Genomic DNA, 22796 nt, shown 5'->3' with positions numbered 1-22796 from the left:
TTTGTAATGCTTTATATCAATCACCCTGCTTGAAAATGAGTCCAGAAGACAGCTGTGTGCAAGTCACTTCTCAGCACACAGCGCGCGCGCACGCACACACACACACAGACTCAGACACAGAGCCCTCCCAACACATACAGAGCACACACACACAGCACATACACACACAGAGCACACACACAGAGCCCCCCAATACATACAAAGCACACACACACAGCACACATACATACAGCACACACACACACACACACACACACACAGAGCATAGCCACACACACACACACAGCACACACCCAGCACACACACACACACAGCACCCTGACCTCTCTCTTCCCAGACCTACAGAACTGTCATCTCTGGAGAGGATTCCATGGCTTCCACTCATTGGATGCTTCCAAACTCTTCTGTCCAAGGCTGAATCTTGGTTTTTGAAATCGTTTAAAATCAAGGGTTCAAGCATTCTTACTTCGCGTATGCTTACTGCATAGTCTATAGCAGTAGAGCGGAAAAACAGAACCAACTTGGGTAATCTAGGGAAGTGGATAAAAGCAGGACGTCTGGTTTTTGCTTCACAACCAAATGTACAGTTTTGGTTACTATAAGTAAAATAGTTTAACTTTCCATAATAGTCTTCCAACTGTTTTCCTTTACTGAAAATATAAAGGATGGAAGGACGACCCAGGGTCTCCTGAGTTCTTCCCCCTCTGGTCTCCCAGATACTCTCAGCTCTGCTGCAGCCTGCCTGGGCCCTGCCTCTCACCCCACCTCTGCACCTTTGGGACTCCACCTGCAGGAGCAGGCTCCAGGTCCCCTACTTCTTTCTTGCCCCTCTCAGCCTTTCCTCTTAGCCCATCCCATTCCTTTGTGTCTCCCACTGCCCTGCAGAAGGACTCTCTAACAGGGACACCACTGCCACCATGCTCTTCAAGAATTCAGAATGGACAACATCCAACAAAAGAACGGACCACCCACCCAACAAAGACAAGACCAGATAGGTGTCTCAAGAAATGCTTTAAACACCTTAAATCTAGATCCCTAAATACAACCATAAAAGCACAAATACAAATGGCCAAAACAATGCCTCCCCCAGAAGCCAGCAGTGCTATAGAAATAGGCTGAGGAAGCAATTCAGCTGACCTATAAGACAAGGACTTCGATTTTATGTGATAGTTGAAATCATCCTGAAAAATGAAAGAACCAGAGGTATTACCATTATGATATCAAGTTATATCACAGAGCTATACTAATAAAAAGACCAGACACATTGATTAATGGCAAAGGACTAATGATCCAGACACAACCTCACACACCTACAGACACCTGACTTTTTTTTTAAGCAAAGAAGCCAAAAATACATACCAGAGAAATGACAAAACCTTCAACAGACAGTGCTAGTCAGGCTGGGTGGCTTCACGTAGCAAAGTGTAAGTAGATCCATATCTATGACCCTGCGTAAAACTCAGCTACAGGTGGGTCAAGGACCTCAACCTGAGGCCAGACACCCTGAATCTGACAGAGGGAAAATGGGGAATAGACCTGAACTCACTGGCTCAGGAAAAGAATTTCTCAATAGGACACAGATAGCATGAGATCCAAGACCAGCAATTGATTAATTGAACCCCATGGAATGGAGGAGCTTCTGGATGGCAAAGGACAGGCACCATCATTGTGCAAAGCAGCAGCCTACAGAGTGGGGAAAGACTATGCATCTGATAGAGGATTAATATCTGAACTACATAAATAACTAAAAAAAGAACATCAAGACAAAAAAAAAACAATTTAAAGATAGAGCACAGAACTAAGCAGAGTCCTCAAAAGAGGAATCACAAATGGCTAAGCAGCACTTAAAGAAATGTTCAACATCTTTAGTCATTGGGGAAATGCAAATCCAAACCACTCTGAGATTTCAGAATTGCCAAGATCAATAAAACAAATGACAGCTCGTGCCGGCAAGGACGTGCAGAAGAGGGGAGCACTCGTGCATGGGTGTTGGGAGGGCAAACGTTCATAGCCACCATGCAGATCACTGTGGCAGTTCCTCAGGAAGCGGGAACAGATCGACCTTGAGACCCAGCTATCCCACTCTCCGGCGTATACCCAAAGGTTCCACATCCCTCAACAGACACACTTGCTCATCCATGTTTATTGCTGCTTGTGCAGGCTAGTTTTGTCAAGTTGATATAAACTAGAGTTATCTGAGAGGAGGGAGAAAAATATTTCTCAATGGAGAAAATATCTATGTAACGTAGGACTCTAGACAAGGCTGTAGCATATTTTTATTAATTAGTGATCGATAGGAGAGTGTCTAGCCCATTGTGGGTGGTGTCGTTCCTGGACTGATTGCCCTGGGTTCTATAAGAAAGCAGACTGAGGGGCTAGAGAGGTGGCTCAGTGGTTAAGAGCACTGGCTGCTCTTCTAGAGGACCTGGGTTCAATTCCCAGCAACCACATGGCAGCTCATAACTGTCTGTAACTCTAGTTCCAGGGATCTGACACCATCTCACCAATGCACATCAGTCAATCAATCAATCAATCAGTCAATCAGCCAATCAGTAAAAGAAAGCAGACTGAGCAGACCATGGAGTACAAGCCGGTAAGCAACATTCCTCCATGGTCTCTCAGCTCCCACCTCCAGGTTCTTGCCTTCAGTTCCTGTCCTGATGATAGACTAAATGATATAGCCTTCAATGATAGACTAAGATGTGGAACTGAAAGAAAAATGAACATTTTTTCCTTCACAACTTGCTTTTGGTCCTGGTGTAACCCTACAACAGAAATTGGTACCAGGCATGGGGTATCAAAGTGACAGACCTAGACATATTGTTGTCTTGGGGAGGATCATGGCAGGACTTCGGGCTGTAAAAGCCATCTTGTGTGGAGAGCTCAGTGGGCTGCTGTGTAAGAGCTTGGAAGGCAAGAGTGTTGAGAGCAGTTTGGACGATGGTGGCCTGACTTGTGAAGTTTCAGAGGGAAGCAAAGAGTCTTCTGTGTAATCTGTGAAGATTCTGTGGTGTCTGGTCAGTTGGAACTGAAGAACCAGCTGTGATTAATGGGAGACCAGAACCATTAAAGTAAAACCTTTGTTTTGCTGGGACAGTGGATGCTGGTCAGCTGGGGCTAAAGGAGCAGATGTGATCAACAAGAGTCCAGCATCAATGGCGTGAAGTCTTCTGGAAAATAGTTTTTTTTTTTTCCACCACACAAAAGCTGTGTTTCAGAGATGGCCAAGATTGTATCTTGTGCTGGCAGTTGAAGCTGGTAGTATAGGAGTCACCAGGTGAGACATAATGGGGGTGATGGGGGTGGGGAGGAGCAGCTGTGGTCAGAAAGACCATTGGTGAAGGAGCATTGAAGGTCCAGAATTAAAGGGGACATGCAGAGAAGTTGAGTCTTGGCATCACAAAGACAACCCAGGAGGGGCTGCTGGTGAGAGTGCAGCCTCGTTGCAGGAAAAGACCTCAGCATTTTGGAAATGCCAGGACCATGGACGACCACTGAGGACAGCAGCGGGTGTGGAGCAGAGCCTGGTGAGCTTAGAAGACAAGCTGTGTGTGGTGCAGAGAGCAGAGCTGGAGAAATGAGTGATCCAAGCCTGTTAGAGGAACCCAGAAGATGGTGTGTGAATCTCAGAGATGAGGCATTGAGCTGTTTATACTGTTGGACTTTAGTTTTGCTTTGGTTTGTTGGCAACTGAAACCCTGCTTATCCCTCTTGAATTAAGAAAGTATTCGACTTATTTTTTATTTTATAGGAGGCCATGGTTGAGAGACTTAACTTTTAAGTGAATTTTTAAAGATTAAGAGACTATTAAAATCTGGAATGTTTATAATATAATGTTGATATTATTGTGTGACCTTGGGGATAAACAAGTCATGAAAGATTGTGGCTTAACAGTGATGTGTTTGTGTGTCAGGTTGACAAGGGATCAGTTGTGGTGGCTATTCATCTGAGAGGGAACCTCAGTTGAGAAAATGCTCTATAATAGTGGGCTGTGGACAAGCCTGCAGAGCATTTTCTTAGTTATTGGGAGGAGGCCCAGCCAATTGTGGGTGGAGCCATCCCTGGGCTGTGGTCCTAGGTTCTGTAAGAAAGCAGGCTGAGCAAGCCATGAGGAGAAAGCCAGTAAGCAGTGCCCTCCACTTCTGTAAGCAGCACTGCAGCAGCTCCTTTCCCAGGTCCCTGCCCTGCTTGAATTCCTGTCCTGTCCCCTTCAGTAATAGACCATAATGTGGAAATTGCAAAACAAAGAAACCCTTTCCTCTACAACTTGCTTTTGGTCATCATAGCTCACCACAGCAGTAGTAACCCTAACTAAGACACTGCTCTATTTATAATTGCCAGAAACTGGAAACAACCTAGATGTTCATCAACCAATGAAGAGAGAATGAACAGGCAATGTTATGAAAAATCAAAATCTCAAGTAAATAGGTGGAGCTAGATGACATTATCCTGTGGTAACCTAGATTCTAAAGAGACAAATATATGTATTTTTCTTATATGTGATGTTAAATTTTAAGCTTTCTATATATGTGCTATAATCTGATGTGTGTGTGTGTGTGTGTGTGTGTGTGTGTGTTTATGGCTGGAGTTAATGGAGAAAGGAGCTTCAATGGGGGAAATGCCTCCATGAAATCCAGCTGTGGGGCATTTTCTCAATTAGTGATCAAGGGGGGAGGGCCCTTTGTGGGTGGTGCCATCCTGGGCTGGGAGTCTTGGTTCTATAAGAAAGCAAGCTGAGCAAGCCAGGGGAAGCAAGCCAGTAAGAAACATCCCTCCATGGTCTCCACATCAACTCCTTTAGGCTTCCTGACCTGCTTGAGTTCCAGTCCTGACTTCCATTAGTGATGAACAGCAATGTGGAAGTGTAAGCTGAATAAACCCTTTCCTCCCCAAGTTGCTTCTTGGTCACATTGTTTTGTGCAGGAATAGAACCCCTGACTAAGATGTTATCTATCAGCACCTTCAAATACGACCAGGTCATAGTCATCTTTCCAGGACTTTGCAGGGATTCAGCTTGACATAAGTATAGCCATCTTGGTTATAAATGCCATTTGACTGGTCAGGTGACCCAGTAACTCACTCTAAACCCTGATACACAAACTAAGTCATTAAGATAGTCAGCCCAGCTCTCTCAGCTCTCTCACCTCTCTGCCCCTCTTGGGCTCTCCTCCCCTCCCCCTTCCACGCGGTCATGGCTGGCCTCCACTTCTCTACTCTCTTCTCTCTCTCTCTCTCTCTCTCTCTCTCTCTGCCTAACTCCCATCTTCTGCCCTGAATAAATTCTATTCTATATATATATAAAAAAAGATAGTCAGCCCAGTCTGGACTTTCCCGTAACTGATGGTTGACACATTAATGGCTTTTGAGAAAGCCCAGGTGTGAGTCTCAGCTTTGTCTAACCTAGTAAATAGCAACTGTTTAGTAATTTTTTTACTGAATGAAGAATAAGATATGTCTCTTTTTAAACAATAAAGCACCACAAGACAATTTGAATATGCAAATACTTATATACTATAGATATCTGAATCTCAAAGCAGTAAGCACAGCTTGGGTTACAGAAAGTTGTGTGTAGAATTGACATAGTACAGTTCACAGCTAGAGCATCATTCCTTCACACCTTTAAGGGCAACAAGGGCAGCTGGGTTCAGTTCACATTTCAGGCCAAGTTTGTAAGTCTGAGCTCTGAGCTTTGATGTTAGGAGCTACAGTTGGCTGGAGTTTAATGTATCAGAGTGCCGCTGCTTCCAGGTTGTTCCAGCACCCTTCAGTCCTCACCTGCTCCAGGGTCCTCCTGGCTTCCATACTCTGCCCCCTACCTTAAGCCCTCCAGCCAGGGGGCTGGGCTGCTTTTCCCTATATAGACAATCATTTTGGTTGCCTACCTCTTCTGTGTGTTTTTGGCCTCCTGGCTGCTGCACCTCTTTCCCTTTCCCCTCCCCCTGCTCCCCCTCCTCCTCTCTCCAGGTTTTCACAGTCACTCTGGACTCTCTCAAATGTGTCTGCCTCTGCCTATGCTCTCCCTTCCAGCTACAATTAACTTTCTCCTCCACCATACCTAAATCAGTCATATCTTTCCTTTTATTTATTTTTTTTTTCATTCAGAACCAACCTGGGTTCCAGTTTTGGGCCTAGCCATTATTTGCTAACAATTAGGGGACAAATAATTTAGTCTCTTAAGGGTTTACTTTATTTATTCAACCTAAACTGAAGCTTTGAACTAGGGTTTCTAGGTGCCATTTATTGCACCATTCAATTATTTTTCTTGTTTAAAATTGTATCAGCTAATGACAGAAAGAATACAAATATTTTTATAAGTAAAACTAATTGGAAATTGGCTGTTTACATTTTTTGATTTTTTTTAATTAAACAACTGTAGTAAAATCATTTGGGCTTAATAGTATGGCCTGTGTGCTGGTGACATAGCTCAGTGGTACAGAACTCGTTTTGGGGGGGGGTGTCTAAGCCCTGGATTAAACCCCAGGGTATATGTTAAGGTAAAGTTCTAACCTGTAAAAGGTGTTCAGTTTCCAAACTGATCATTAGAGAAGCTCATAAAATAAACAAAAAAATCAAAACCCAATGACTTTATTGCATGTGCAGTTTCTAAAGAACTGAAGCCATTTACTATCATAAAGAGATAACATCAATTTACTGCAATTCCTTTTTATTATTAAAAATCATTACTTTATGTGTTTGAGTGTTTTGCTGAACATGTGTCTGACTACCTCATGTGTGCCTAAAGAGGCCAGAGAGGCCATTAGATCCCCTGAAATTGGATTTAAAGGTGGCTGTGAGCCACCATATGGGTGCTGGGAATAAAATCTAGGTCCCCCCGGAAGAGAAGTCAGTACATTTAATGGTTGAGCCATCTTTCTACCCCCTAATTTCTTTTATTAAATACATTTTTTAGCTGTAATATATATGTGCAAATACAAGCTATGTACGTTTTCTAAATCATTTAGAATGAACAGTATGAGGTTTTTGCTTGTTTCTGTGGGATTTTGCTGAAGTATGTAAGGCTCGTTAAGGGATATATTAAGCTAGGGGAAGGTTTTCAAACTGGAACAAAGATAACTCTCCTGAATTATTTACTTTTATTATGTTAATTAAAACAGAACTCTAGAGTCCTCTAGAACTCCGAGAGTACCCCTCAAGCTACATACTCAGCTGATGCATGAGAATTATACATATAATTACACTTCTGGTGAAGAATATCTTCTCTGAAAGACAATTTTACAAAGCTATATCATTATAAGTAGGAAGAAGCATAAGCAGGACATAGTGGCGCAAGCCTTTAATCCCAGCAGTCGGGAGGTAGAGGCAGCTGGATATCTGAGTGCAAGGCCAGCCTGGTCTACAGAGTGAGGTCTAGGTAAGCGAACTACACAGTAAGATCCTGCCTCCAAAAACAAGGACAACAAAGTACACAACATGCAGAAAATAGGAATAATCATCACTTTTACATATGTCTTCTGGAATGGATTCTCTTAGAATTCTGATAAGTGCTTCCTTTCCTTTCTTTCATATATAGGAGTTTCTCATACTTTAATAGGCATAAAATCACCAGGAGACTTGTTAGCACACAGATTCCTACTCTGACTGGTCTGGCCTCCCCCTCCCAGTCTCCCTGTCTGCATGAGAAGCAAGACCTTGAAGGGTGGTTGTTTTGTCCGACTAACTGACCAAGGCCTACGTGAGATTCCTAGCTTGATTACCTTGTTTGATGCTAAGCTTCACTCTTATTTGTCCTAATTTCTTTTAAATTCCCACAAAAGTAAATGTTCTTAAATGCAGACACCAGTTAGAATCTACAATTGTACAGGTGAATATGACCCCTGTGACCTCAGGATAAGGGCTCTCAAAGCGTGGTTTCTAAGGTCCAAGAATTCATATATTTATTATACTACCCATATTGTCATAATAATGCAAAGTTGAGAAATGTTAGTCTACTAATTAAAGTTTCAGTTTCACTTTAAGATCTTCACACAGTTACATTCTAAACCTCTATAGCATTAACCCACGTTAAAACACATCTGTTCATTATTTCCCAAACAGATGCCTTCCTCCTCTGATCTCTGCTCAGGCTGTTATCTCTGTCTAGAATGTTCATTTCTTACAGTTTTCCTCAACAAAGTGTTACCCATGTTTTTCTAAGGGTCAAGTTTTAACTTCTCTCTCGAGGCCATCTTAACTGTGTAGCTAAGACCATATCCCATAGTTCTTAAAACCGTGCTTACAATGTGGAACCTGAACCTGCAGCACAGGGTCTTTGGGTAGTTTGTTGGAAAAATAAACCACCGAGGAACACTCCAGCCCTAAGTGAGAAGCTCTGAGTATGGTCCAGAGCCACCTCAAGTGACTCAGTGCACCACTGCAGTGTGCCCCCTGCACCACCTCTACAGATGAAGTGTGCACTGCACACCACTGCTACGGGCATGTTTCACCACGTTTCTTTCCATTTACTGTCCTTTGAAGATGCTGCACTGTGTAGAAACTGAAGGTTATGCACCCCAAAAGGAGTAGTTTACTGGTGCCATTTCCCAACAGTTCAGATGACTCTTAGCATTTTTTAGTAATAGACTATTTTAAAAATGTACACATTGTGTTTTAAATATATTAACACTATTGCACAGTAAGAGGCTATGGCATAATATAAACCTAACTTTTATACTCACTAGTAAATCAAAAAATTAATACAGCTTGCTTCACAGTGATAGTGACTTTATGCTTGAGGTCTGAGGCACGCCTGTACTATATTGCATTTCTTACTGTATCTACCAGCATGTAAACTCTGTAAGAACAGAAACAGTAGTCCGCAGGACCAAGCAGTGCTTTTCACTTAACAGATCACACTGAATTAAACTCTTACTTCTCTAGTGCCAAAGTTAAGGATAAACAAATTTTAGTGCATCAGTTTTTCATCTTTCTGGCTCTGAAAAACCTTGAAAGGTTGTGTGATAGATTCAGACACAGACATCAATCATAAAGACAAGCAGGGCCGTCCTTAACTGGAGACAGAGTTCTTAGTTTTGTTCTAAGTTTTTGATGGGAGTGTAGTACATATGCCTAATAATGTTCATTCATAATGACAATAATCATTTCACCCATGAGTTCCTCTTCTCTGGCCTCTACATTTTTACGTTTAGGGATAAAAACATCATTCTAAAATTTTTCAAGTGGTTTCAGCTTCAGCTATTATTTATACAGTATTAGAAATGAGCCTAAACTCTTATTTCTCAATAAATAAACTTGAGATAAGACTTATGCTAAAATATAGAAAATACCTTTTTGTTATAAAGGTAACCTAACAGTTTCAGATCACTGAAAAGTGTTGTGAATGTGGCTGGAGAGATGGCTTAATGGTTAAGACTCCTTCCTGCTGTTATAGAGGATCCCAGTTCAGTTCCCAATACCCACAAGACAGCTTACAACAAGCTGTATCTCCAGTTCTAGGGGATGCAATGCATTCCTCTGGCTTCTGTGAGCTCCTGCACTCACATGGAATAAAATGAACTCATGTAGGATCACACACATACATATATATAAAGAAAATACCTTAAAAAGAAAAACAATGTAAATAAAACAACAATCCACACTGATTATCATTTCATTTATTAACTGCTCAAAATTAAAGAACAGATTCAAAGGCTCCTGGATTCTTAAAAATCCAGAAGACCAAGCCACATAACAGGACACACAAGAGCCATGCCACCAAATACACGGTGACTACACATGGTCACCGTGACTGCACATGCTCACTGTGACTACACATGTTCACTGACAGCATTATTTTGCTTTCTCAGATACCTTGCTTAATGAAATATAAAAAATGAAATATAAGTTTCTATTAAAATTGGTTTAATAACAAATTATTTATGATGATAAATTATCTGTTTACTAAAACAAAACCATTCTTCCAGAAGTTACAATAAAAAGAAAATATATCAGCTCATATATTTTGTTATAAGAAAGTCAAGGAATGAATCAAATTTAAGAGAAAAACTCTGAACAATTATCAATTATCTCTAAAAATAAAAAGCATTTTTATTCATTACACATGTTTATACTTTGCCTTATTAACTATATTTTTTTCTTTAGAAAATTCCATTAAATATTCCCACTAGGGCCTTCATTTCTTCAGCTGCATCATCAGGATAATACTTACTGGAGGGAAAAGCAAATATAAAAGAGATATTTTTGTAAACCAGTTTATTTTAAAAGTACATAGTAGACAGTACAGTAACCTTGTCAGTAGGTAAAAACAGACTGCAGGCTGTAAAGGGTAAGGACAGAGCTCTTTAAGCATACTAGAACATAACTACTCAGTAAAAGCATGAGCAGGTCTCTAAGGAGAGAGAACTGGGTACAGAGGTTCCCTCTCAGGAATGGCCAACAGTGGGGTGCTGGTGACATTTATTACTACTGTGACATTGAACCTGTTGAGCTGAGAAGAGCTAACAGGGTAAAACACAGCCTGAGCTTCTATAAGTTACCTGATTTCATTTGTATTTGTCCAATGACACTACCATTTATTATGTCAACAAAACAGTCTGCATTCAAATCAGTAAAAGCTCCTTTACCAACTCAATGTTTTATAATTAATAGCATTAAACATATTTCTAAAAATTAGTATACCTAATATTGCTGGCTTTAAGGATCCTCAGTTCTCAGGAGATCTAGAATGTCCATGCTTTAAATAAAGGTTTTGTTTGATCTTTAAAGTAAACAAAGGAGGATCTGGAGAAATGGCTCAGTGGTTATGAGCATTGTAGCACTCTTCCAGAGTCCAATGCCTGCACTCATGTCAGGCGGCTCACAACTGCCTGTAACCCCAGCTCCAGAAGGACTAGACTCCTGCACTCATAGGCAAACACACACACACACACACACACACACACACACACACACACATATACACACACACACTCTAAATCTTTGAAATGAACCAAAAAAGAATATTGAATTTCTTTGTACAAATTTTGCTAGTAAAGCCATTAAATGAGCCATTAAAGAGCTTACCTAAGATCAATTTCCTTTTTAGAGCCACTGTTTCCAATAAAAATATCCACTTCCTTAAACTTTGAAGACTGTGGTATTTTCTTAGAGTGGGCAAAGCACATCCTCTCAATCACAGGTGAGAGAGTTGGCTGTCTTTTCTCTTGTAAATTGACCTATGTTTTAATTAAAAAGCAGCTATCACTGAAAGCTATGTATTCAAGCAAAATTTGAAATAAAAACAAAAGCACGTGGCTTACAAGACTTGCATTTCCAGCTTGCTGAGGGAACTCTGCCACTGAGGATGGACCAAAGTTGGACATGGAACAATCTGGTAAATAAACATCTGGCTTCTCAGGTGATGACACAAAACTAAAAGTTAAAATTAATTATTTATGAAATAGGACAAATGTGAAAAACAAACTGTTAAGTTACTCTGCAAAGAATACAACGTTTAGTATAAAGTTTATTAATAGTGACTCTGTGAACAACATAAAGAATATTACAAAAAAGTTGATACTGTTTTCTATACTCATTGAGAACTTGGTATTTCTTCTTCTTCCCCCTCTTCCTCCTCTTCCTCTTTCTCTTCCTCCTCCTCTTCTTCCTCCTCCTCCCCCCTCTCCTCTTCTTTTGAAACAGAGTGTCACTATGTAGCTCTGGCTGTCTTGGAATCACTGTGTAGCCCAAGCTGGCCTCAACTCATATAGATCTGCCTGCCCCAGTGCTGGGACCACATCCTTAAGAACAAACCCAATTAACACATTCCAGGTTAGAGTCTTATTTAAGAAATTTAACAATTTTCTTTAAGATTCAGGGTTATGCTTGATTTTCTATAACCTGGAAACCTGTAAATCTTTTCTAAACTCCCACTGCTTAACCTTTATCCTCCTTTTTGTATTCTGGATTCACATAGGAACCATGGTCCTCCATATAACTACATACAAGAATTCATAACCTTTTATTAAATTCATACATGAAAACACATTCATTTTTCACTACTATACATCATGCTAGGAGCTAGATACAAAGTGGCAAACAAGCCATCAGTGAGGTATTATCTAACACAGAACAAACCATGTATGAAGAGATATCATGGCTGGGAAGATAGCTTTGTTGGTGAAGTGCTTGTATTATAAGCACTTGGCCCTGTTGAGCTCTAGACCCCAGGTGGAAACATGATTCATGCATGGAACCCTGTGTGGGGAAATGGAGGCAGGCTGTCCTGGCAGCCAGTGGGCCAGCCTGGTCTACTTGGGATCCTGACCAGTGATAGATCCTGTCTCAAAAACAAACAAACAAACAAACAGACAGACAGACAGACAAACAAAAAACCCAAAACCCCCAACCAACCAACTACCACCACCAACAACAACAACACAGACTAGAGAGACAGTTCAGCATTGGAGTGACTGTTGTACAATTCTGAGGACTGGACTTAGGATTCCAGGACTCACATAACAAGCCAGATGTCCCCCACACCTCTAGCTCCTGCTCTGAGTAGGGCTTCGGTAAGAGGATCAGGTGCTTTCAGGCTTCCAGTGTAGCCAAGAAATCCCAAGGCCCAGGCTCAGGGACAGTGAGAGGACAGTGAAGGTCTCTTCTGACCTGTGTGTGCTTAACACATTCCTTCCCAATGTGCATGTAAGGTCACACAGATACTCAGACACAAGAAAATAATCATAGTAATATGGACTGTGCCTGAGGAATGAGCCCAAGATTGTCCTCTGGCTAGTGGTTGAGGAGATCAAACGAGCTGGTCAGTGGAGATGCCTTGGCTGGCCTGTGAGCGCTTTGCTAGTGGTGAGAACAGTGCTCTAAGGCCCAGTGGCAGGAAACCAGCAACGTGTGGGAAGGCGCCCGCTCTGCAGTTCTCTGGAGGCTGAGGAGGACTCCTGTGGGCCTAATGCTCAGCACTGCTAAGTGATCATTTATGTAGCCCCAAATGGACTGTCAGCATTTTTGTCTTTTGGCCAAAATTCCTCTCCCATCTTGATTTCTAATTAAGTCTATTATTTCCAAATGCACGTTGGCAAAACTGCTTCAAACTGAACATTTCCAAGATGACTTTTTTTTCTTTCCCAAATCTCATATTCCTATATTCTCAGAAATATCTCCTTATATCTAGCTGCTATGTATTCTTTCCCCTTCTCCATTATCTTATTTCATTAATAATCAAATTGAATAGCTTATCTCTGATATAAAAAATTCTGTGTGTGTGTCTGTCTGTCTGTCTGTAGATCAAAGGACAAATTGTGGAAGTTGTCTCTTTCCTTCCAGTATGTGGATTCTGAAGGTCAAGCTCAGGTCACCCGGCTGAGTGGCACGTGCCTTCACCCAGTCAGCCTCCTCACTTGTCTCCCCATCAGTGCTGGGATGAGTCTTTAATGATTAACTGAATGTCTGCATCATCTGTCATGGAGGTGAACCACTAGAGACCCCTAAGCTACTCCTGGTCTACATAGATAACTGTGGCTGTGCTTTGATGGCGGCAATGCCAAGTATGTTGACTTCTTTGAACTAGATGTCAAAATTTAAAGACCACGAAACATCCCATAAAGTGTCACATTCCTAACTTTCCTTGAATAATCACAATATCTGCCAACACTAAACACTGTATTTTGTAGACAACAATAACTAGCTACAGCTGAGTAATGCTTTTCCCTTTATTGAGATAGTCTTCTGAAGGCTCTTAAGTTTGAGAATGAAATGTAGTACTTACTGCAGCAATTAAGGCCCTTACACTCTGTGATTTCATCCTTACTCCCATGGCCACACAAAACATACATCAACAATCCTTGTGTGTGGGCTGTCTGATTAAGCCTATGTGTAGGGATAAATAACTAATAAAGAGGACCGCCCCGCCAAGCCTCTGTACCAAGTCCTGGCGTGTCCTGCTCAGGTCAGCTCTCACTGTCAATGAGGATGCAGCAGTAGGAAGAAAAACTGGAACGTTCTATTGAAGTTGTTGTTGGTTTTGAGGTTAAAAACAAACAAACAAAAAACCCCTACCTTTGACCCGAATGTTCTTTGAAAGAACTGAGAAAAGAGTCACCAGGGAGGTGAGCAGCCGAGCCAATCAATCTCTTCTAGCTTCACAGCATCCAGCTGTGTTTCCTCTTCACCACAGACTCTGTAAACAGTGGGAACCCCACACTTCTGCCCAGCACCCACTCCTTCCAAGTATCCAGTAAAGCATGACTTTTAAACTTGAATAGTTAACCAAATATATTTATGTATATAAAACTCCCAATTACATAATGCTAATTTACAATGATAAAGTTTTATCCCAATATTTCTAACCTCTCCAAAACTCCAGAAATATGTCTGAAGCCATCTGGATATTTGATTCTCTCTCTCTCTCTCTCTCTCTCTCTCTCTCTCTCTCTCTCTCTCTCTCTCTCTCTCTCTCCCTCCCTCCCTCCCTCCCTCTCTCCCTCTCTCTCTATCCCTCTCTGCCCTTCCTTCTCTTAGCTCCTCCTCCTCTCTTCCCTTCAATCATTGGCCTCTCACTGCCTCAATGTGAATGAATAGGAAATATCTTGCAACACCTATGTCCTTTTCTTTTCTTTTCAAAGATGTATTTATTTATTTATTTATTTATCTATTTATTTATTATATGTTAAGTACACTGTAGCTGTCTTCAGACACCCAGAAGAGGGTATTAGATCTCATTATGGATGGTTGTGAGTCACCATGTGGTTGCTGGGATTTGAACAGTCAGTATTCTTAACCGCGGAGCCATCTCTCCAGCCCTACTATGTCCTTTCCTTAAAATAAGAAATTTAAACCTGGAATACCTATTCACCTCTTTCCCACTTGTTTGGAAACTATGAAGTTCCTGGGTTCCACCCCAGGACCATGATTCAGTAGGTCAGATGTGGGACAAGAACTCAGACATCTAATGAGCACTGCTAGATGGTTCTGATGCAAATGATTTGATAACAGCACTTCAAGAAAGAAACCTCCACCACTAGCAAATTTGGGTTGCTTAGCACACTCAGATTCTCTGACGTCTAATGGCCTGAACCCCATCTCCAATTATGTTTCAAGAGAATATAAAGTTCTAGGAGTTACATACTCAAGTTCTAAAGCTTGCCTGTTTGAGTTGTCTCTTTGGAATCTGCTACTTGACTTTTGGAAGGGTAGCTTACTTCTGCCGAGACTTGAATCATGAGTGTCTCCAAATCCTATGGGAGGAAAGAACATTTTGAAGTGAAATTCCAGTTGGCAGGATGTGCTGTCCAAGTTTCCCAGGGTGTCTCTCTCAGCAGGACTGTTGAGAGAGAAGTGCAGGGGCTGAGGAGATGTGCTGGTGGGAAAGTGTTTTCTGTGTAGGGATGAGGACTGTGTTCTGCTTCCCCAGGGCTCACATAAAATTTGGGCATGAGTTTCTTAGCTGGTAAAACCATAACAAAAATCAGAAATTAGAAAAAAATTAAAGAAAGGAATATATGTCCTAATTTGCTTTTGATTGCTATGATAATCATGTGATACCATGACCAAAAGAAATCTGAGAAGGAAAGGGTTTGTTCACTTCACAGCTTGTCATCATGAATGGAAGTCAGGGTAGCAGCCTGGAGTGGGACCTGAAGGACAGACCGGGAAGCAGCAGTGCTCCTGGGCAGCTCCCCATGACTTACTGAGTTTGCTGTTTTATATCCCACCTCCAGCTACCTTCCCATGGATGCCACTGCCACAGGGGACTAGGTCTTCCCAAATCAGTTATTAAGAAAATGCCCTAAGGACCAATCTGAAGGAGGCCATTTCCCAGTTGAGGCTTCCTCTTCCTGGATGACTCTAGCCTGTGTAAAGTTGACAAAGAACTAGACAGCACAATGGGTAATTCTCCATAATCAAAACTGATATACACAGAAAACATAAGACAAAAAAACTAAGAAAATAAAACTATAAAACACATAGTACAGTAACCACTATGTTTAAAGGTCTTCAACTTATCAGTTTTTAAATTCAGATATATGACTAAATTGAAATTTATTCATCCTTTTTAATGGTCTGAAAGTAATTGTTCAAAATACTCTGCACATGGGGAAAAGGTTTGCCCAGTCACAAAACTATGCTGCACAGGTTGGGTCAGCTCAGAGGGTCAGCATACACCAACTTCTAGCTTGCAGGATACATCAACAGTGTTCAGTTAGGGGTTAGTAGTTGTTCAGTGATAAAGGAAATGTGCCTAGTGACCCACATCACAGATTTCTAGGTCTGTTCTGTGTAACCGATCACGTTCTGATCTTCCTGAGAGAGTATGAGGTTTTTAAGATCCCACGACAATAGCATTTTAACTTCTAACTGGTTCCTGTGGTTGTTGCCTTCTGTCCTGATGTGTTTCAGATGTTCTGCAGGCTGAGGAACTGGTTTCTTTGTCTGTCCATACAGCAAGCATATCGCCGGTTTTTTCCTCTAGTCAAACGACTAGTAAGAGTTTCAATTACCTGTTTTAGTAATCAGAGCAAATCTGTGTGTAACTCATTATCTGTGTCACGGCTTTGGTTTTATGTCTGATTTAAATACACCTTTCAACACAGCACTAGCCTTCTCACTTACTTATTTTTTATACCCCAAAGTGAGCACTTCCACTAGAAGTCAGGCTATTCTCTCTCCTTGAAAGCAGATAAACAAAAACATAACACCTTTGTCCTTCACAGAGACCCTAGGTGAACTCAGAATGGAAACTAGGATAGTCTGTTTTATGAGGAACAATGTAATAAACAGCCTGGATTTAATAGGACTGCTAACAAGAGACAGGAAGGATGGCTCAATGGTTAAGAGCACCAGCACTGTCTGCTCCTCCAGGGGACCCTGGTTTGATTCCCAGCACCCACATGGCAGCTCCAGCCATCTATGGCACCAGGGGATCAGACTCCCTCTTCTGGCCTCTGTGTGTACTGCATGCATGTGCTGCACAGCATACAGGTAATATGTATAAGATATTATACATATTACCTATATAAGATGAAATCATTTTTAAAAATTAAAAAGAGAGGGGAAGAAGGATAAGAAAGAAAAACTCACCCTGTTTCTCATGACACCAATAGTAAGCAACCTTGGCCTTTGCCCTCAGAGAGAAAAAGCTTTTTATGGAAGTAACATTTCTTTTTTTAGGTTTGTGAAAAATTAGAATCTTAGTTCAACAAACATATACAAAAAGGCAAAAGAAAGAAAGAAAGAAAGAAAGAAAGAAAGAAAGAAAGAAAGAAAGAAAGAAAGAAAGAAAGAAAGAAAGAAAAAGATTCTCAGGGACCAAAATAAAACTGTTCAAAGTCTTCCTAATGAAATTGCTTTATGAAAACACAGTTTACCTGATATAGCCATCTTCTCAGCATCAGCTGAGAAGCTCAGAACTTCTATTAAGCTTTCATCATCAAAGTCCTCCCAAACTTCACTCCCCAGCTCTAAGTCCATGTGCGAAGCGTCTGGAGGCTTGCTTTTATCTGCATCTGCGGCTCTGTGGTTTCCAGGGGTACCAGCATGTCTGCTGAACATCACAGTTTGAGCGGTCTCCTCATTGGAAGTTGTACAACAGTCCCACCCAGGAAAGTCTGTTATGTGTGTACAAGAGCGTAGGCACTTGTTGAAGCACAAAAGTACATATCATTTTACACTGATGTATGAGACACATCCTCAGCTGCTGAGCAGAGTTGAGCAGCAATTATCAAGAGCACTGTCAAGTACTGAGTATACTGCTCAGACTGGATATACTATTTACTGGATTATATTATATATATAATACACTATTTACTGAGTATACTGCTCAGACTGGATATACTATTTACTGGAATATATATATATATATATATATATATATATATATACTATTTACTGGGTATACTGCTCAGACCGGATATATATATATATATATATATATATATATATATATATATATATATACTATTTACTGGGTATACTGCTCAGACTGGATATACTATTTACTGGATTACAGGATTTTAGGCACTGAGAGGTTCATGAAGTTTAATTTTAGGTAGATTAATGTTATCATCACTTCACTGAGTCTCTGTGTGTGATGCTTACAGGGGGTGCAACTGCCCCAGTGCATTGGTGGAGGGCAGAGCACACCTTTGTGGATTCAATTTTCTCCTTCTACTTTATGTATATCCCGAGGATTGAACTCAGGCCTCTAGATTTGTACCACAAGCTCATCTACCCACTGAGTCATCTTACCACCCCCATATTCTTAATGGATTTTAATTCCTACTGTAAATAACTTTGTAGAAGCCCATTCCACAGAACACAGATAATAGCAACATATCGTACATCAGGAAGTTTAGTTTTTCAGCACTATCATCTTTGTTTTTTAACATAATTTATTGGACTGGAATTTATTTTAAATTATCATAAAATGCTTAGTATAAAATCTACTAGCAGCTTAACAGTCTTTGAAAGATTTCTGAAAATTTAACAAGAATTTCTCATTCGACAGTGTGGGCCTGAAGCAGTGTTTCCGAGGCCGCCTCACTCGAATGTGCCTCCCTCCTCATCTGTCTCTGAGCCTACAGCTGCAGTTCCCATTCATACTTCTGCGTGCTGCCACACACAGTGGGAAATACACCAAAAATAGAAGGAGTATGAGAGTCCATGGAAACATGGTGAGAAGAACAGTTAGAGTGGAAAAGGCCTCTTTAAGATTCAAACCATGGGGGCTGGAGAAATGGCTCAGTGGTTAAGAGCATTGACTGCTCTTCCAAAGGTCCACATGGTGGACAAACATCTGTGATGGGATCCGATGCCCTCTTCTGGTGTACATATATACATAAAATAAATCTTTTTAAAAAAGAAGATTCACCCCATGTAAAGAACAGCCAATAGCTCTCAGCTTGACAGCTGCGGCTGTGGAGCAGGAGAGACATTCTGTGAAGAACAGCAGCCCGAGAGGCCAGAGCAGGCAGCAGCTCCGAGTCCTCAGGATTTCTGGAGCACAGAACAAGAGAAAGATGGACACACTGGAGCTGCACAGGCAGGCATGGGTCAGACCTCTCCAAAGTAATTGTGGCCTTAAGATCTTTCTGTTCTTACTAGCCAAGACAACCGCTGAAGATGCTCTCGCATGAAGACTGCAGGATCAGATGCTGTTTGATTACTTGGAGTATTATGGATTGGAGAATAAGAGACTGAAGCAGGCAGCATGTGAGGCGGTCACTGAAACAATGCCTGGAGATGAGTGGTAAAGCCTGCGTGTCAGTAAGGACAGCAGACGAGGGAGCAAGAATGCGCGTGCAGTTTGACACAGGAACGGTGCTGGGCACGTGTAGAGTGAGAGTCACACAGTGATCTAAGGAAGGAGAGAAGCAACAGAATGCAGCACTAATGACCAGAGTGGAGATGCGGGCACTGCTAACTCTGAGGCAGGAGGGTGGGTATAGGAATGGATTCGTACTTAGAAAAAGACAGACTTACACATTATCAGGAATTAGTTGGTGATTTAAGATGTAACTTGGGAGGTATTGTGTAGAAGTCTGCAGGAAGAAGAGAGAGGGGGAGAGAGACAGATAGGAACAGGAAGCAGAGGAGAACAGGGGAGCAGGAGACAGACAGAAAGGGATGGATCCATGTGAGACACCAGCAAAAAGACAAGCCCAACAAGAGTCTGAGATGCGAGTGACCAACTAACCAGTAAGGCTTTCCACAGGCCAGAGCAGAGGTGTCAAGTCGTCAGAGAGCTCCCAATGGACGGAGCTTATGTCACTCCAGGGCCAGAAGAGCAGCAAATAATGCTCAAAGGAATGATGAAGAGCCTCAACTTTAGTGAGGGAATAGTGACCAAGATGGAAATAAGCAAATGCAAATGCTTCTCTCAATACTTTTCAGTTTGACAATAAAGCAAGATACAGATGCAGAGACCACAGGAGTCTGATTTACTGTTATCACGATCACCATCACCATCACAATCACCATCACCACCACCACCATCATCATCATCATCATCCTTCTGGCATCTGAACTTTGTATAGTAAAAGCATCTTTCCTTTCCTTTGAGGAAAACATACCTTTGTCATCCTAGGTGATCCGCAAGGGGTCAATGTTTGTGGTACCCTGCTTTCCCTGGAGCTACAGGGACAGAATGACCAGTCCCCAGCTATAAAGATATATCCAAGTGAGTACATTACTCAATGTAGACTAATTAGAATGAATTCAGGTCTGTACAACTACAAGAGAAAACTATCTTTTTCTACTGAGGTTGGTAAACTGATAAGATTAAGAATCGGGAGGGCTTGCCATATAAGTAAGCCTGTTTAACAAGTGAAGCAATTAACAAGAAACAGTAAAAGATCCAGAGAAACCCAGCGGTCTGATGAGATCATCTGAGTGCCTGGATTTAGTCAAGATTAAGGCCAGATGCCTCCTTGGACTTCAGTGTGTGCAGATAACCGCTTACCTTTGGTGTGTAAGCCCCTTTGGGTAGAGTGTCGGACCACTAAACACACAGGCCATGGGTAGCGAGAGGGAGCTCGCTGTGGCTGAAGAAGGCAAGGCCTAAGCACACTGGCACTCTGAGAGGAGACAGACAGCAGAGGGCAAACAGTGCGAATGGGCGGCAGGCACGCCAGGAGCCAAGGGGAAGAAAGGTCATGTGGACGACATCTCCAAGTGAGGCAGGCTATGTGGAGAGACATTTTCTCAAAAAACAACCAAAACCAAAAAAGTAGACAAGGAAAATATTAGATAGAGAAGAGGAATAACTGGTCTTTTAAATCCCCAGGGAAGGCACGATTACACAGAATTCAGGTGAGGCCTTAATGGGAGAAAAAAATAATTCTTTTTGAGACTAAGAAAGGGTTAATGATAGATGCAAAATCAGGAAAATACATGAGTCGGGTGAGGTGGGATGAGATGGTGGAGATCTGACAGAGTTCATACACTGTAAGTTCAACACTCAATTTTCTACTGATAACTAAAAGTCAATTTCATTTTCTAGAAATGGCTTGGACTGGGAATCAGGAGATATGGAATCTATTTCTGGCCCTGCCATTAATTAGGTATGTGATTTTGGGCAAGTCATTTAATCTCTTGGAATCTTGGCTTTCTTTACTGTAAAATGAAAAACTGCACAAAGGTCCCTTCCAAATTAAATTTTATGATTCAAAATGGTTTCTCATATAATTTCTAATACTTTTTCTCTTTTTCTCTTTGTGAAACTGGAATACAGATAATAAAATTACCATGTTTTTCTTAAAACATTCTCAAAACTTAACATATGTTTTGACAATAAAGTCTAATGTGTGAAAATTATAGTAAATATATTAATTGCTACCATTAATAACACTAGGTATTACCTTATGAATTTTATAAGCATTATCTCATTTAATCCTAAATGTCTAAAATGATCAGATAGTAGAATTGAGATGAAGCAGGTAAGTATACTATGAGGGATTATACTGAATGGCAGATTTAGAAGCCAGGCCCAGGAAGACTGTTTGTAGATCCTGTCAGCTTCACTATCTTACACACTGCTCCTTCCTTAAAGTGGAAGGAGAGAGAGAGAGAGAGAGAGAGAGAGAGAGAGAGAGAGAGAGAGCAAGCACGCACTGTGGAGCAAGAGCGCAGATGTTCCTGAGTCAGGGGTCTGGATGAGGCCTTTGCGCCGTACTATAATCAGAGTTTAGGATGAGGGGGAAGTACAGTGAGAGACTACAGACATGCAGGAAAGCACCCAGAGGGAGATACCAGTTGTGTAAGGAAGAGCAGAGAGTAGTGAGGCAGTATATGGAGCACACAAGTTGGAGGGCTGTGGGTTAAAAAAATGATAAAAATAAAAAGCTTCCTGTTTAGTAATAATTACTTGGATACATTCTCTGATCATACCAGTAAGATTATGACACTTGATCCCACATTAGGAACAATGGAGGTCATGAGTGGCAGCAGATACTCTTGTCCATATTATCTATCTAGGTATCTATTTATTTTGACATGTTAGGATTGAATCTAGTGTGTCGCTAGGCAAGCACTGTACCAGTGGGCTACACATACAACTACCTATGATCTTAAACTGGATAAAGGAAACGTAAAGCCTCAAAAACAACAAAGCCAATGCTGGGTGTGAAGGTGTTCTCAGGAAGCTCCAACGCTCACAGTTCCATCTACATTCCATACAGCCACCTGACTCATGGGTCAGGGTTACTTCTCGTCACTTCAATACTTCATGCGTTTAACTCATGAACCAGGGAAATAACGCTAGTAACAAGAGAACCCAAAATGATAGTGCTAAAGACTCGTATATATTACTGCATTTTTAATGACAGGCACAGATAAAAAGCAAATCTATACTACAAAATTTCGTTGCCTCTCCAATTACTATTGTGAATGCATGTATGTGCACACATCCTTGCATGTGTGTATGTGGGAGTCGAAGGACAACATGCAGGAGTGAAGTCTGTCTTTCCATCATGTCGACTCTGGAGATAGGTCAACAGGCTTGGCAACAAGCACTCTTACCCACTAAGCCATTTTACTGGCCCCCAGTACTTTCATTTTAAAGATCAGGCTAAGACCCAAGGAGGTTAAACAATTTCCCCAAGATCACACAAGTATTTTATCAAACTGTAATAATTTCAAATCCATAAAATTATTTAAATTTCTGAAAATATTCATCATTTTAGATTTTTTTTCTGAGACAGGGTTTCTCTGTGTAGCCTTGGCTGTCCTGGGACTCACTCTGTACACCAGGCTGGCCTCCAACTCAGAGATCCTCCTGCCTCTGCCTCCCAGAGTGCTGGGATTACAGGCTTGCGGCACCACAGTAGCTTGCCTGGCTATTCATCATTTTA

The 22796-nt window shown here is 41.4% G+C and overlaps 1 protein-coding gene across 1 annotated transcript in view; it reads right to left on the bottom strand.

Moving 5' to 3' along the window:
• Positions 1 to 10076: 10076 nt before the first annotated feature.
• Hfm1 (helicase for meiosis 1) overlaps positions 10077 to 22796 on the bottom strand; it is an 84536-nt gene continuing 71816 nt past the window's right edge. The window contains exons 35-39 of the mRNA XM_052199249.1: positions 17316 to 17555; positions 15095 to 15185; positions 11256 to 11367; positions 11020 to 11171; positions 10077 to 10164 (exon numbers count right to left, since the gene is read on the bottom strand). Coding sequence (XP_052055209.1) covers positions 10095 to 10164; positions 11020 to 11171; positions 11256 to 11367; positions 15095 to 15185; positions 17316 to 17555 — 665 coding nt within the window. The 3' untranslated portion in view covers positions 10077 to 10094. The remainder of the gene's footprint in view (positions 10165 to 11019; positions 11172 to 11255; positions 11368 to 15094; positions 15186 to 17315; positions 17556 to 22796) is intronic.

Source organism: Apodemus sylvaticus, chromosome 11 (assembly GCF_947179515.1).
Source record: "Apodemus sylvaticus chromosome 11, mApoSyl1.1, whole genome shotgun sequence".
NCBI classification, from domain to species: Eukaryota; Metazoa; Chordata; class Mammalia; order Rodentia; family Muridae; genus Apodemus; species Apodemus sylvaticus.
Note: the sequence above shows the minus strand (reverse complement) of the source record. Positions and strands in the feature narration are given on the sequence as shown.